The 16,782-nt window shown below is 35.4% G+C and overlaps 2 protein-coding genes across 3 annotated transcripts; both read right to left on the reverse strand.

Annotated features, from left to right (window-relative positions):
- Positions 1-643: 643 nt before the first annotated feature.
- Positions 644-2,861, reverse strand: ATWHY2 (WHIRLY 2). Of its 2 annotated transcripts, none has more exons than XM_089612402.1 (8): positions 2,684-2,861; positions 2,091-2,188; positions 1,901-1,995; positions 1,723-1,815; positions 1,543-1,637; positions 1,387-1,460; positions 1,203-1,291; positions 644-1,067 (listed from the first exon to the last, which is right to left on the reverse strand). In XM_089612402.1, exons 1-8 carry the CDS (start codon positions 2,716-2,718, stop codon positions 936-938), a joined length of 711 nt encoding a protein of 236 aa, XP_089468528.1. In that variant the 5' UTR covers positions 2,719-2,861; the 3' UTR covers positions 644-935. The 2 variants fall into 2 exon arrangements, with proteins under 2 accessions (XP_089468528.1, XP_089468527.1); XM_089612401.1 differs by having other exon boundaries at positions 1,387-1,465; positions 1,530-1,637.
- A 3,583-nt stretch (positions 2,862-6,444) lies between these two features.
- Positions 6,445-9,221, reverse strand: LOC149400694 (uncharacterized). The gene is made up of 3 exons (XM_089610483.1): positions 9,020-9,221; positions 8,129-8,415; positions 6,445-7,265 (listed from the first exon to the last, which is right to left on the reverse strand). Exons 1-3 carry the CDS (start codon positions 9,219-9,221, stop codon positions 6,645-6,647), a joined length of 1,110 nt encoding a protein of 369 aa, XP_089466609.1. The 3' UTR covers positions 6,445-6,644.
- Between the last annotated feature and the right edge of the window lie 7,561 nt (positions 9,222-16,782).

Raw genomic sequence — 16,782 nt, forward strand, 5'->3', positions numbered from 1 at the left:
GACCGTATCCTCTTCACCACAGACAAGTCAATTATACATAAAAAGACTGCTTTAAAATTTGTGACACTTAGATTAATTATTTTGAAATCCTAGGAAAATTGGTAAATAGCCACATTTAAAGTTTGATATTGATAGTCAACGTTTCGTAAATCTTAGGTAAATAACTACTTTCATATATTTACGATTTAAATCTCAAGTAAATAGCTAGTTCCATTTATTAGGTCACATCATCTTTATGGCTGTTTACCTAAAATTTAGAAAACGTTAGCTATATAACAATGTCAAGCGTTTTAGTTAACTATTTACCTAATTTTTTTTATTTAAAAATCGGGTTTTTAAACAAATTCTCACCAGGTTCTATAAGTAACAGGCATGGTGCATATATTCATTTCTAATTGATTTTTTAAATTTAACTTTTCCGTTTACTACTAAGTTAGTAAAAGTAAGAGCAAATTCTATAATTTAATTGGCAATTGGTTGATTAAAGAATGATTCTTAAATAACTAAAAAATTAAGTAAGAACTGAAATATAGGTCACTCTACACATAAACCACATTTTCATTATGAAAAGATAAGACATTTGTTAGTAAAAAGAAAAACAGAGCATGTTCATTAACAGAAGCAGAACCAAGTACACAAGAAGTTATAGTCATGCAGACAGACTCGTATATATAACAAGGAAAACTACACATCAAAACTTCAAAAATCTGAATGGTTTAGTTTTTAGTTGAGCAGCACAAAATACAGAAGCCGACCATATTCCTGAGAGAGAGAGAGAGAGAGAGAGAGAGAGAGAGAGAGAGAGAGAGAGAGAGAGAGGGCATCAGAAGAGCTCTTCATCATAACTTCATACAAAACGAGCTGAAAAGGCACACAAAAATACAGCTCGAGGCTGAGATCTCTCTCAATCTTATCTTTCTTTCTTTCTTTCTCTCTTACTTCTCCCACTCGGACTGTAAGATTCGCCGATCAATCTTAGGAGGAGAAGAAGCAATTTCTCCAGAGTCTAATGGCGAGCCCGCATTTTGTACAAGCCGATCCCATCCCAATATGTGCGGTAGAACGTACTGCACCATCGTTTTTTCATATCACCAAAACCATGAGTGAGTGAAACCAAGCCCCACACTTTGCTTTTGCAATCATTTAGTATAAAGATAGATTAATCACTGATTCATTATGCTATATTATTATCAACTACATACACTGCAAGCTGTCTTCATAACAGAAAATTCTGCAGTGGTCAACGGAACGTTGATGTTGTCTCTCGTCTTCAGAAGGTTGTTTACAACACCTGCCCAAACACCACGGAGTTATACACACACACACACACATATATATATATATATATATATATATATATATGTATAGACTAGAGAGAGAGATTACTCAATGAAATCATATAGCCATCACCAGCTGCGTGAGCCTTGATCGAGAGAGTCTTTCTAACTTGCCCGGAGTTGCTGCACTACGACTTCCTCGGTCAATGACACAAACACAATACCTTTCTAATCCAATCGGGAAATACTTACGGGGAAAACGTACATTGATAAAAGAGAAGGGTCGTGGAAGAATTCACAGGAATCGGTGGAACCCATGCTAATCACAGACCCAACCTCAGTCGGGCTCAAAGCAAACATCTACAAATCAAACTCATAATTGTAACATAAGTCAGTTTTTCGAACAACAAATAAAACACGAAGAGAAAATAACAAAGAGCATTACCTGCTTTCTCTCAGAGTCATACTTGCGCTCACCAATGGCAGGCAAGAACTTCAACATCACGGAACCTTTGCGACTGATCACAACAAATCCAGTCTATGCAATGCCCAGGAATACACCAATCAATTACGGGTGGTAAAATCAAGATTTATTAAAAAAAAATAACAATAATAAAACTCACATCCAATCTAGTAAATGTTGGAAGAACAGGAGTCACACACAAAGCAGCTTTACCCTTGAACACATTATAAGAGGCTGAAACCTTGTCTCCACTCACTAAAGCACCACCGACAGAGATTACTATTGTATCTTCAATCATTTATAGAGAGAGAGAGAGAGAGAGAGAGAGAGAGAGAGAGAGAGCAAACTACCTATTTGGCTATTGTTGTGCCCAAATGTTGAAAATCCTGAAGGAGAGTTATAAGCATATATGGCTAAGCCTTCACTGAGATCTTTAGGCAAAGTACTCCTAATTTCAAAAGAAAACTATTGTTATGAGTGAGCCAAGTAAATGTTCAGGAAACATGCATGGCCATGGAAAGTAAACATAAAAACCAGATGTTCTAAAGAATATGTAACAACACCAGAAAATGAAATGGAAAACGAATGCTAGAATAGAACAAAGTAATAATTTTCGGTTACTACTTACTACCAAAAAAAAAAAAAAAAACCCATGTAATAGCAAAAATGTTTCACCAAGGAGACGCAAATTATAAAGAAAAATGTCTCACTTTCATTCTTCTACTGCGTCATATATACCAAAAGGTTGCACCTTGAAATATTGCTTAGTGTGTGGTGAACACAACTAGGGTTTTTGAGAAACAGAGCAAGACTTTGAGGTAAAATTTCAAATTATGTTTTTTTAATATTTTTCGTTTGAAAAAAACCAATTTTTGGATACTCAAATGGGTGAACATTTTTCTTAAGCTTAAAAAAAAAGAAAAAAAAAAGCTGTGGGTGTTACCTTGAAGCTCGAAGGAGACGAGAAAGTTTCATCATCTTCTAGGGTTTTGGTGGTCCAAAAGATACAGAGAAATGCACTATTCTTGTTTAAAAACCCAGGCGATACAAAGAGACACACACACTCGCTCACTGTCAGTGCCCAGACATACGCAACGGAGAAAATGGAGTCAGGGTTTTGAGTTTTACTCTAGTAAGTACATAATAATAGGTTATATATAATGATAAATTTGGATCTCAAAATTAGAGAAATATCATAATTAGACACATTAATTGAAAAATATCTAAAATTAGATTTTTGAGTTAATTTCGGAAAAAATACCCCTCAAGTCAAATAAACATCATTTCTTTCTTCTCTTCTCTCTTTCTTCTCACGTCTCTCTTCATCTCTTTCTCTCTCACACCAAATCCGACGAACTCCGACCGATTCCGAGTGCTTCCGACGAGGTCTGACGCTCTTCATCTAGCCTTCAACGTTCTTCAAGCTTCCGATGCTAAAAACTCCGGGTTTTAAACTTTCGGCGCTCAAAATGACGAAAAAGATAAGATTTCAACTTTATTTTCATGTTTTGATTGTTGTAGGGTAGTTTTGATAGTGATTAGAGTGACTATTAGTGATTATTTGTTCAAATTTGGTCTATTTTAGAAAAGTTAGGGTTTCGAATTTGGGGTTTTTTTTCGATGGAATCCAATGAAATAGGATAGGTTCCGATGAAATTCATGTCTAGTTCCGATGATTTTCGATAAATTAAGATGAAATTCATGTGATTTTCGATGAATTCAGATAAGTTCTAATAGGTTATGATGAAATCATGATTTACATAGTTTCTAATGAAATCCGATGAGTTCCGACGGTCTCCGATGAATTCTGATACTTTCAGATGAATTCCGATGGTCTCCGATGCTATTTCTAAAAATTGATATTTTTCCAGTTTTTCATGACAAATTGACGTTCCTCTTTGACAAGAGCTTCTCATAGCGATTCACATATGGTGGGACAGTTTCATAAAGACTGTGAAAGAGAAATTTAAGGATCTTGATCTAAACGATTGGCTCGTAGGGACTCCGTTCGAGCCGTTTTTTACGGAAAGCACGCTCAACTTTTTCTCCGGCACGCTCTTCATTTGCGTAAGGTTGAACCAAGGACATGGGGGAGAGATACACTTCGGATTGAGAAATGAACGAGTGAGATTTGGACGGCTCGAGTACCGTTTGATATGCGGCTTGAACATGGAAGGTGGTCCGTCTACGGATAAATAGAACGAGCGTAACAACGATAAGTTGATCAAAGAGCACTTGAACGACGGGTCAAATGTGAAATTTAGTATCTTGGTAACAGCACTCAACATTTTTCAAGATCCGTACGATGCTTTTAAGCTTGATCTTTGTGTCTTTGTTATGATATATCTACTGGACTAGAACATAACAAAAGCATCGAAGATAAATACCTGCATATGGTTGAAAACCTCCCGTTCTTCTATAATCTGCCTTAGAGAAATATCACTTTGGGTCGAGACTTTTGCGTCACTCTCTGTCGATTTGTCGCACTACTATGATAATGTCCAGAATAAGTTGGGGAAGGAAAATATTGTGCAAAAAGAGACCAAATATACATTGACGGGAAATTTGCACATCATTCAGTATTGGACGTACGAGGTTATCCCAGAGATAGGATTACATTTCAGTAAGAATGTCGGTCATCGAATACCGATGATGCATTCGTGGACCTGCGAGCGAGTCATCACGAGCAAAGACGTCAAGAAGTTAAAAAAAAAACGGTGACTACTTTTAACTTAAATTCATTATTGTCAGTAACATTGAAATATATATAAAATTTGTTGTGTTCTGTTATAGTTGGACGTTCTTCAAATGTTGAGACCACGGTCCGCAGAGATGAAATTTTACAAGTTGTTGGAGATGCATTCACGGTCCTCAGTCAATCTCTCTATCTTATCTCTTTGGATTGTTCGGCCAAAGCACCGCATGCCACCGTCATCATCGTTTATTCTTTTCACCACAATCCTCACACTCGCCACCGCACAACCTGTCTCTTCTCTCTCCTCCAATGCACGAGCATGACATTCAACAAAATCGAGGAACGAGGCTAGATATTAGTTATGTTTTATGATAGTTTTTATATGAAAATATTGGATTGTTGATGAGCTTTATGTTTTTCAAGTTATATTGTTAGTAATGTTGTTGGATTTGATGATGATTTCATGAAGTTGGACATTGTTGAGTTTTATGTTTGATGAAATCAATTTTGATACCGTAGAAATCTGCAGACAATCATAGAAGACCGCAGGTGAGGTTATCGTAGATGACCGCAATAAGTCACATACGTAGGTGGCCATTGTACACGATAGTTTGACGGTTTTTCAAGTGTTCATCCAATTTTTCAGAAATTTATACAAAAAATTGTTAACTCTTTTCTCCTCAATACTAAACAATTTCAAATATATATATATATATATATATATATATATATATATATATATTAAAGTTTGACATAATTATAATAATGTATTTACTCCATTACAATTTAAATCTTCACCTTTTGAAGAAAAACTTTATAAATAAGGTGACCTAAACTGTGTTTTAGATTTTTTTTGTAGAGAGAGAGATGTGGTGGTGCGTTGGAGGACATTTTTGTAAATTGTATATATTTTTCAAATAACATTTGCCATTTATTTACTTAATTTCTTTTCAATTGACGCATAGAAAACGAAATTTTTTTATTTATTTTAGATAGTGCTTTTGCAACAATAATTCAAAATTTAAATGTAATGCATCATATATAGGCTTTTTGACTCATTTGGTCCACAACCTCTTACGTTTGAGCTATTTCAGTCCTTTACTTCTTTTTTTTTTTTTTTTTTTTTTTTCTTTTTTTGCAAAATCATCCTCGATTATGTTGTGCATACGAGATGAATTTGAAAGAAAATAATTTTTCCCTAATTCCTAAAATATATCATCCATACCTTTTTTTTTTTTTTTTTTGAAGTACATCCATACCTAATTGAATATATGTTATTCAACATGATAAGACCCCGTACGTGAAACTTCGTCATCTAATTAGCAACGCGAGACGAAGCAATGTGATTAACATAACACATCTATTCGCGAAGCAATTATATTTTTACTAACAAATTAATTTCAGTTTGTATTTCACGTTCTTACCAAGCCAAATATATCAAATGTATTCTTTTGTTCTATATATATGAAAATAATTTATTTGTGTTTGAAGCTCTAACCTCGTGCTTTTTTTAACTATTGTTATTTTGTTATATATGTATTGGTTTTTAACACCCTACTTCATAACTCCTCGTGTTGTACGAACATCATACTTTCACGAGTTTTTTAGGCTTTATTTATAGCTATTTGTACATTTATTCCAGGAATATCATGGTATTTGTGTCAGTAGAATTATGTTTATGGATAAATATATATCAATAAAAAAATTGTGTTTATTGATAAATTTGGTCATAATTTTGAAACTAGAAAAAAATTAATAAATTTTGGTCAAAAAAGTTTTAAATGGTCATAGTTTTATAATACGCCTTTATAAATTTTAACTATTTTAATAATTTTAGACAACTTTAACTATTTATAAATTCGATTATAATTTCAATCAACTGGTTAACTATAACACCCATAACATTAATAAGTTTCTGAAATTTATTGACCGACCAAAATAGCACATCAGTGCAGAACATAACTTTTTATTCAAATTTAATATCAACACGATCACTATCAACACCCAAACCTCTTCTAACTGAATTTATAATTCAAATACAATCAACACATAGTCAATTTGACCAATGAAACAAGAAAATCAAGGACAAAGAATAGTATAAGAGAATATCTTCGCAATCACAATGCAACACCATTAATACAATCACACCCAATCATCAGACAACAAGTATATATATCAATACAGAGATAGAGAGCGAAGAGGGGGTGCTCTATTTAGGAAAGGCACCCCAAAAGTCCATCTCCCCAGTAGTAGCCGTGGCACCTAAAGACAGCCGATTGCTGATCATATTGCCGTTCCCATTATTGCCGTGAAGCAACACCACAGAATCGCCGCCACCACCGTCCACGTCAGCATTCCAGGCGTGATCTTCGGCGGCGTTGTTTGTCGGAGCCGAAGCGTAGTAGTGTTGCTGTGGCAGGTAAGCGTGGAGAGCAAGGTCGTGGTCTCGACTGGCACTAGTAGTATTACTCATCAGATTATTATTATTATTATTATTATTATCGCCCTGGTCTGGTTTGTCGTTTAGTTGGAACGTATTGGAGGGCATTAGGTAGTGGTGTTGCATGGGATTGTTTGGGCCGCGAAGCAGGTCGTAGTATTGCATGTTCGGCGGACCATTAGTGCTGTTGTCTACTAGTAACTGAGGATGATGATGATGATTATGTTGATGTTGATGGTGGTTTAACGGTGACGATGAGTTCATGTTTATGCTGTTGTTGGTGTTTGTGTAATTAGTTGTGGTGGAAGACGATCCTCCTTCGTTAGCGGATCCGCCTACTTTGAACAGATTCTTCTTCTTGAATACCCTGCAAACCACCCATCCATCTTCCTGTATATATGGTACCATTCATTTCGCATGTCTTAATTACTATATTAGTCATGCTAAATCAACAATATAAACTAAATAAGAGATGTAAAGTTTTCCATTTTTGCCGAGAAAGATTTAATGCATAAAAGTATTTTTAATTTAAAAAAAAAAATCTAAATAACCATTTATTTAAAATAAAAATAAAAATCTTTGTATGAATATTTACAGTTCACGTTTCGTAAATCTTAAGTAAATAGCAACGTCCATGTATTTACACGCGTAAATTGACGTAAATACCACACCATTTTATTTTAATGAAATGACAAATCAGGAATGTCACGTCATCTCTATGACTATTTATCAAAGATTTACGAAACGTTGACTATATAGCAATCTCAAATATTTTAATTGGTTAATTACATAAGATTTTGTTTAAAAAATCAATTGAATGAACAGTTGGATTACTTTCTGTTTCAGGTTTTTTAAAAAAAAAACTATGTATGGAACGTAGCCAGTAGCGTTTGTTAATAATTATTGAAATTCCATCTCAAAATTAATTAACAACACCGAGCTACATAAACTAGTCTTTTTAACATTGAGGTTTATAAACTAGTACTTATGATATGTAGATTTGAATAATTTGGATTTGTTTTTGTTGGACATAATATACAAGAAAGGATGGAGCTAGCCAGAGATATACATTAGAATTCGGGCTAATATAGAAATCAAATTCAATTCAAAAGGGCTAATTTTTGAGGAAAAATTATAAGAAGAAAGAAATTAATAATAAAAAAAAAAATATATATATATATATATATATATATATATATATATATATATATATATTTTTAGGGGGGGTAGCTAGAAAAAGCGGGTGTGTTTACCTGAAGGGAAGAGTGGTCGAGGTCGACGTGGGTGTGGTCCTCGAGGCGGTACTCATGCATGATCCAGTCAGTCTTGTGGCCGTGTGGGGCCCGGCCGCGGTAGAAGACGAGCGTCTTTCTCATCCCAATCTTTTGGAAGGTGTTGCGGATGCACTTGTCTCTCCCCGTTGCCTTCCAGAACCCCGCCTGTGTCGCCCTGTTCGTCCTCGACCCCGTCGGGTACTTCCTGTCCTTGTGGCTGAAGAAATACCACTCGTTCTGCGGCGTCGACCCTATCCTACACCTCTCTGCACAAAATCATATGAAAATTAGACCAAAATGCGAAGAAGAAAAAAAAAACAAGAATTTGTTGCAACTAACCATTTTCTTGACTATATATTCGCTGAAACTTCAATTCAATTTAGTGTATGTATATATTTTTAATTATAGCTTATTTAGTGGTAATTCTATTATTTTCACAAAAACCTCTATTTTTTTTTTTAAAGCCAAACTTATACAAGACTATGTAAAACCTATAATAATTTTTTTTTATATACAAAATTAGCTAGGAGGATATAAAATAAGAACAAAATCATATAAAATTAATTAGACTAAAATGTGAAGAAAAAAAATAAACTGTATATTCGCTGAAACATCTATTTAAAAGTGTATTATACGCTTTATTTAGTGATAATTCTATTGTTTTTACAAAAAAAAAAAAAAAAAAAAAATGAAAGCCATACTCATACAAAACTATGTAAAATCTAGAATTATCTTTTTTTGTTTTTGGGGTTTTTTTTTTTTTAAATATTGCTGCTTTGTTATACATCAAAAATTGTTTTAGAAAAATAAATTCCTAGATATATATATATATATATATATATATATATATATATATATATATATATATACCTTGCAAGTCCCAGGGCTCCAACTTGTTGAGGTCCACGTCACGAATGACTTCCATCTCGAATTTGTGGAAAGAAACCTTCTTCTTGAGATAGTAATGCAAAAGCTCTTCGTCGGTTGGGTGGAACCTGAAACCTGGAGGCACACCACCACTGTTACCACCGCCTGTGCTATTGCTGTTGTTATTATTACTCGACGAACCCATCGTATACTGTATCCAATACTTTTATTGGAGATATATCTATATATATGTGTGATCATATATAATGTCAACGGCTGTGATGAATATAGTTGACGGCCGGTCACTACGCCGCTGGGAATGCGTAAAGATGTCGTAGAAACTAAGTCTCTCCATCACCTTCTGTCTATCCATGTATCATGCATGGACACATATGCATATACATATATGTCTAATGTCTATATTCTATATTTTTTTTCTTTTCCCAACCTCCGTTTTCTAGAGCGTGTCTCCACTCTCTCTGTCTCTCCATGCATGAAGTTTACCTCGTATCAAACGTATCAAAATTTCAATATATATCTCCGGGTATTTCTGTACTCGCTGGTGGTGGTAATCTGTAAAATTGTAGCAATAAATATCCTATATTTTATTTTCCATCCTTGCATATTAACTTAGTTGATGTTGTAATAATAAGAAAACATGCATATGTAAAATATAATTTTAGGATTGTTTGGAAAAGTATGATTAATTGGAAAAAAAAATTCATTATCTATTATAAATGTTTTATTCTAGTATGATTATGGTGTTATTAAATACGGGTTTTCATGACATACTGTTACTAATTTTTTAATGACATATTTATCACAAAAGTGGAAAAAAAATCTTGATAATGAATAGTGAAAAAAGAATTGTATTTAGTCGTACTTTTTTATATAATCTCTATAACTTTTTTTGTGAATTATCACCGGTCCATCTCGAAATTAATTGACAAAGAGTTGAGTAATTCACTACCTTTACAAACTTTTCTTATTCACATTCTCTTTTCTATGTAGAATTCTTAGCATGCACTCAAGATCATCTCAAAAAGATAAATCTGAGTGTTTTTTTAGGGCTTGTTGAGTTTTGATACAATGTAAAGTATTATGAAGTTTTATCTTAAAACTAATTGGCACTGATCAATGAGTGACTCATGGTGACCTTACAAACTTGTCAGTTCTCATTATTTTAAATGTGGAATTTTTAACATGCCCGTAAAGATGAGAACTTCGAGCGTTCACTTGCCTTTGAGCGATTCCAAATATTGGATCAGTTATACCCGTTTGGACTTTGTTGGACTGTAATACTATGTAAAGGTAACATGAAGTTCCATCTCAAAACACAAGGAAAAAAAGTGGCTCACGACTTTATAAACTCTTGCAAGTAGTTCTTATTCTCTTTTAATGTTTGATTCCTAAAATGTCCATTAAGATAGTAACTCTTGTATTTACTCATCTTAAGCTGAATTCTGAAGAGTGAATAGATACTCTGAGCTTTATCAAAGTGAGAGTTTGATAGAAAAGATCTGATCTCAGAGAACCTTGAGATTCAGTCTTGATTCATTGAATTGAATTTGTTATTCTGTTACAAGAGTATATATATCAGTATCATATCTAACTGACTATACAACAGACTTATTTGCTCATAGATCTTCTAGACGTTTTTGTCCAGCGTGGCATCTTCACTTGCGTTCCTAACCAATTGGGCTTGGGCCTGCGCACTTGCCTTGGGCCCTCCTTCATCTTTGACTCCAACACCCTCCCTCAAACGAGACGGCGATTGTTTGACGTGAAGTTTGTCTCTGAGTTTCAGGAACCGAGGAACTGAGAGCCCTTTGGTTAACACATCTGCAGTTTGCTCTAAGGTGGGTACATAGCGAATCTCAATGCTCTTTTGGACCACCATGTCACGTATGAAATGAAGATCGATTTCGATATGTTTGGTGCGGCGTGGAACACTGGATTTGCAGCCATGACAGCAGCTCCAATGTTGTCACACCAAATTATCGGAGTTGAGGTCACTTTGACATGAAGCTCACTAAGCAGTGACTTGATCCAAAGAATTTCAGCAGCCACATGAGCCAGTGCTCGATATTCTGCTTCCGTACTCGAGCGAGCAACTACTCCTTGTTTCCTTGAGCTCCAAGAAACGAGGCAGCCAGCTAAGAAGATGCAGTAAGCACTAGTTGACCATCGATCATCAACATCGTTACCACAGTCAGAGTCAGAGAAACTAGTCAGCGAGAAACTCTTGCTTGGTTCAAGTGCCAAACCATGAGTTAATGTGCCCTTGAGGTAGCGTAGGACTCGTTTACACGCCATCCAATGAATTGACGTCGGAGCTTGCAGAAATTGGCTCAATCTGTTCACTGCGAAGGCTATGTCAGGCCTGGTTATGGTGAGGTACTGAAGTGCCCCAATCACGCTTCGATACACAAATGGGTCTTCCATTGGTTCACCTCCCTCCCTTGAGAGATGCTGATTGGGAGCACATGGACTCGAGCAGGGCTTAAGTCCCGTCAGCTTGACACGGTTGAGCAGATCAGCGATATATTTTTCTTGGGAGAGAAACATACCAGAGCTGGAACGAGTCACTTGAATACCCAAGAAATAGTGAAGCTGACCGAGATCATTGAGTGCAAACTGCGCGTTGAGGTCACGCTTGAGGCAGGCAATGGTGGCAGCCGAGTTGCCAGTGACCAAGATATCATCCACATAGACGAGGAGCACAATGAAGACCGAAGCCCGCTGGAAAATGAACAGCGACGTGTCCGCGGAGATGATCAAACCAGGCCCGCGGAGCCTGCTTAAGACCATAAATCGCCTTGTGGAGCTTGCAAACGTGGTCCGGCCTGGTATTGTCGACGAAGCCATCAGGCTGAGCCATATACACGTCTTTGGTGAGAATGCCGTTTAGAAAAGCGTTGTTAACATCCAGCTGAACTGCATCCCAATTGTTATACACAGCCATGGTAAGAACACCTCGAATAGTGCAGGGCTTAACCACCGGGCTGAAGGTTTCAGAGAAATCCACGCCAGGTGTTTGAGAAAAACCCTTGGCTACCAATCGAGCCTTAAACCTTTGAACAGAGCCATCAGCGTTATACTTGACTTTGTACACCCACTTATTTCCCAAAATATTCGTAGCTGCGGTCAGCGGAACAAGCGACCAAGTTTTGTTGTGAGCTAGAGCTTGAAGCTCAAGTTTTGTTGTGTAGCAGAGCTTGAAGCTCAAGTTTCATGGCGCCAAGCCATTTTGGATCGGACAACTCTTATGATGTAGACTCGTGTTCTTTGGGACCAGGGAGGGAATGAAGAGGATGTTTTGTGGCAGTGAGAAGCTTAGGTTTGTAAATTCCCGAACGAGATCTTGTTTGCATAGGATGAAGTGAGGACATAGGTACTAATGTTGGATTGGTAGACGTGTGTGGGTCATCATGTAAAGGATTGGAACTAGTCTGTGGTGCAATAGGTAACACTACTTTTATGCCATTAATAGGACATGTGACAGGTTCATTTATAGGGTTGGTTGTGGGACTATTTTGGCTGCACATAGGGCTAGGCAACGGTGTACGTGAGGTCGAGAGAGACGGGTCATTGAGGTTAGATTGTACTGTTGTCTCCGGGGAAAAAGTAGGGCTATTTAGAGTGAATGTGAAGGATGGTAAGACAGTGGGAACAGGGTCAATAGTTAGGGTAGAAGTAGTAGGAAATAGTTTAGAATATGGGAACTCACTTTCATTGAAGATGGCATTTCTAGTGATGTACACTCTCCCAGATTCATGGAGACACTTGTAGCCTTTGTGCCCCGGGCTGTAACCAATGAATAAACACCTCGCGGACCTGTATTGGAGCTTGTTGGAGTTGTATGGCCTCAGGTGGGGGAAAACTGAGCAGCCAAAGACGCGCATAAAACTATAGTCCGGGAGCTTTCTGAATAACACTTGGAATGGGCTTTGACCACCTAGGACTCTCGTTGGGAGTGTGTTGATTACAAACACCGCTGAGGAGAACGAGTCCCACCAGAATTGTAGAGGTAGACTAGCTTGAGCAAGCATTGAGAGTCCCAATTCCGTGATATTCATGTGTTTGCGCTCAGCTTTGCCGTTTTGAGCGTGAACATGTGGACACGAATACCTCGCAGCAATACCGTGTTCAGTGCAGGGCCGGCCCAATGATTGTCGAGGCCTTAAGCGAAACATTAAAATGAGGCCTTATAAAAATAAATAAATATAAAATTCAAAAGTAATAATATCAATTTTTTAACAACAATTTTTAATATTATCTTCTTAACTTAAAAGACAAAAAGAGAAAATGTCTATTAAGATCTTTGTGAGCACGCGTCTTCAACTTGTCCATTTTTCGATCCAAATACCTAACAAATAGATAAACATACAAAGAAAAGATTTAGCAAATAAATATTTATAAAAATTGAACTTTTCTAACCTTTTGTGATGCAAACATATTAATTAGATCTTTGAATTCAAGCTCGGATAACATTATTTTTTCAATTGACAACATGGCTAACCCGTTCAACCGTTCTTGCAACATAGTTGATCTCAAATAAGATTTTATTAATTTCAACTTTGAAAAACTCCTTTCGGCGGAAGCCACAGTTACAGGAATAGTTAGTAATATCCTATAAGCAATGCATGCATTTGGAAAACAATCCACATTTTTAATATAATCAAGTGTTTCAATTGGAGTACTATTTTCCCTCACCAAAATTTCTCTTATCACTTTTAATTCACAAAACAAATCTAACCCATCAATGTCAGAAACTCCATTACATTTTAACACATCTTCAAGATTCAATGAAATTTTTTTCAAAGTACATTCATCCAATGATTTTAGCTTTTTGAAATTGAAAAGAAATCCAAAAATATTTGCATATGTTTCAAATTGCTCAAATCTATTGGTAAGTGAAGATATAACTTGATCAACGATGAAGAGAAAATATTCAATTCGAAATGACTCTTCGGGGGTTAGTTTTTCACCACAATCAACACTTTCCCCAAATTTTTTTTTCTTATGAATCACACGTTTTTCTCGAAATTTGGGTTCAATTTCCATCTCATTTGCAATCTCTTTTGCCGAAATAATGGCATTTGTAAACCCATTTTCTCTATAATTTTGAAAATATGTGATAAGACCTCTCAATTGATCTATAGCAATCTCAATATGCATACTCTCACTTTGTAAGCTTTTACTTGCAACATTGATAGCAAACAATATATCATACCAAATAGTCATGCCAAGCAAAAATTCAAAATTTTCTAATTCATACTCCGCTAAACATTTGGCTTCACTCTTTATTTTAGGATCGTCACAAGTTTCTCCTAACTCAAGCAATGCATCTCTAATTTTTGGAGCTTGGTATCTAATTGCCTTAACGCTATCAATACGACTTTCCCAACGAGTTTGCGACAATGATTTAACGGTCAAATCGGATATGTTATCTTTTAACACTTTCCAACGCTTGGTAGAAGAAGAAAACAATGAATATATGCGTTGAAGAACCCCAAAAAATGAAATAGCCCTAACACAAGAGTTTGCAACATCGGAAAGTACTAAATTAAGACTATGACAACCACAAGGTGTATAAAATGCTCGAGGATTTATATCTAATAATATTTTTTGAACACCTTGATGTTTTCCTTTCATATTAGATCCGTTATCATAACCTTGTCCTCTTATATCATGTATGTCAAATCCTAGATTTTCAATTTCTTTTACAAGTGTACCAAAAAGACCTTCACCGGAAGTATCATCAACTTGTAAAAATCCCAAAAAATATTCCTCTATGGCTATTGGATTTTTTTTTTCATACATACACACCTTAAAACGATAGACATTTGTTCTATGTGATTTGAATCCGGAGTACAATCAAGTATGACCGAGAAATATTTTGCGTCTTTTATAGTTTTCAAAATTTGGCTTTTAACTTCAAGTGCTAACATTTGTATAAGCTCATTTTGAATCCTATGTCCTAAATAATGATTATGAATATCACCACTTTGAATACGTCGAACATGTTCTTGCATTACAGGATCAAATTCCGCTATCATTTCAACAAGACTCAAAAAGTTCCCATTATTTTCTTGATAAATCTTTTCATTCGTTCCACGAAATGCTATATTATTCTTAGCTAAATTTTTCACGATTGCAATTATTCTTACCAAAACATTCCTCCAATGTTCCTTCTCCTTATTTATTATTTCTTGAGCATGTTTATCAATTGACTTATTTTTTGCTAATCTTTGTTCTAATTCAAACCAAGAACTCATACTTTTTATGTGATCGTTGCTTATCTCGTGACTTTTCAATTTTTTACTAAGATTTCTCCAATCATTTGTCCCTTCATCACCAAATTGATTCTTGTTATGAATGTTAAACAATTTGCAACAAAAACAATATACTTTATCAAGATCTTTTGAATAAATCAACCATCTTCTATCATGCTTTTCCCCATTTGGTAGTTTTCTAAGATAGTAAGAATGAGCAAAATGCCTACTATTTTCATCTTTCGGAAAACTAACATCACTTTCTCTAATTGGACCTTTTTCCACAAGCATGTCTCTAAAATTATTATCTATATTATTCCATTGTCCCGGATCATAAATATTTGTATATTCGTCATTCGTATGATTGTTAACTTCTTCTTCAATTTCAATTTCAATTTCATTACAATCACCGATGTTTTCTTCATTACCCATTGTATCTCTAGATTTTTCTACCACCGTTTCACCATTTTTATTTTCATGCACTTCTTCATTCATTACAAGATCATTTTTCTTTAGAAATTTTTCAAGAGCTCCTTTTTGAGCGTTAACCATTTCTTCATCTCTTCTTCTTTTTTTAAGTTTTTCAAAACCGGAAACATATTTCCGACAAGACATGATTTTTCTATGTTCTAAATCACACAACAAGTAAAAAAAAAAAAAAACTTGCACTAAACTAAATCATCAACACTTAAAATAATCAAGTTAGAGAGATAAAACCTTTGCTTGAAGTCAATGGATGAGTGTTTTTCTCTTTTTTGCTTTCCCCATCTTGGATTCAATGTACTTGTTGTCTCTAAACTTCTCCAATGATCACTACTTTTGAGATAAAAACAATTTGGTGATTATGAAAATAAAACATTAATAAATAAAACTCTATGAATCAAAATTTACCTTAAATTTTAAGTCTTTGATGAAGCTCAATCATGTCACAATGAAGGTGCAACGTGCAGCAAGAAAAAAAAGAAAGAAAAAAGCTAATTTTGTCACGCACAACACAGATGGGTAACGGCACAACACAGATGTGCAAGAAACGGCACTCAGAAGACCAAAGGACTCAACTTCAGCGTTTAAGTGAGGGCCATTTTTTCTTTATTTTAAATGACAATTTCGTGGTGGGCCTTATAGAATTCAATACAAGTTGTCCATAAGGTTCCTATCATAGCCCTAAGTGTTTTAAACCATATGGGCCTTATGAATATTTTGTGGGACTCATTAGATTATGCAATTAAATACAAAAATTTGGGCCTTATTTGTTCCTAATTTTATTGGGCCTTAAGCATATGCTTACATTGCTTATCATTGTGGCCGGCCCTGGTTCAGTGAGAAACGTTGTAAACGCCCTATATTCTCCACCCCAATCACTCTGAATTGCACAGATAGAGGTGTTGAGAGAACTTTCAAAAAACTTCTTGAAGTTCTTGAACACCCTAAATGCCTCTGATTTGAGCCTTAGTGGATAAATCCACGTGAACCGAGAGTAATCATCTA

Source organism: Urtica dioica, chromosome 4 (genome assembly GCF_054948205.1).
Source record: "Urtica dioica subsp. dioica isolate 48M chromosome 4, U.dioica_male_clone48M_v1_H2, whole genome shotgun sequence".
NCBI classification, from domain to species: Eukaryota; Viridiplantae; Streptophyta; class Magnoliopsida; order Rosales; family Urticaceae; genus Urtica; species Urtica dioica.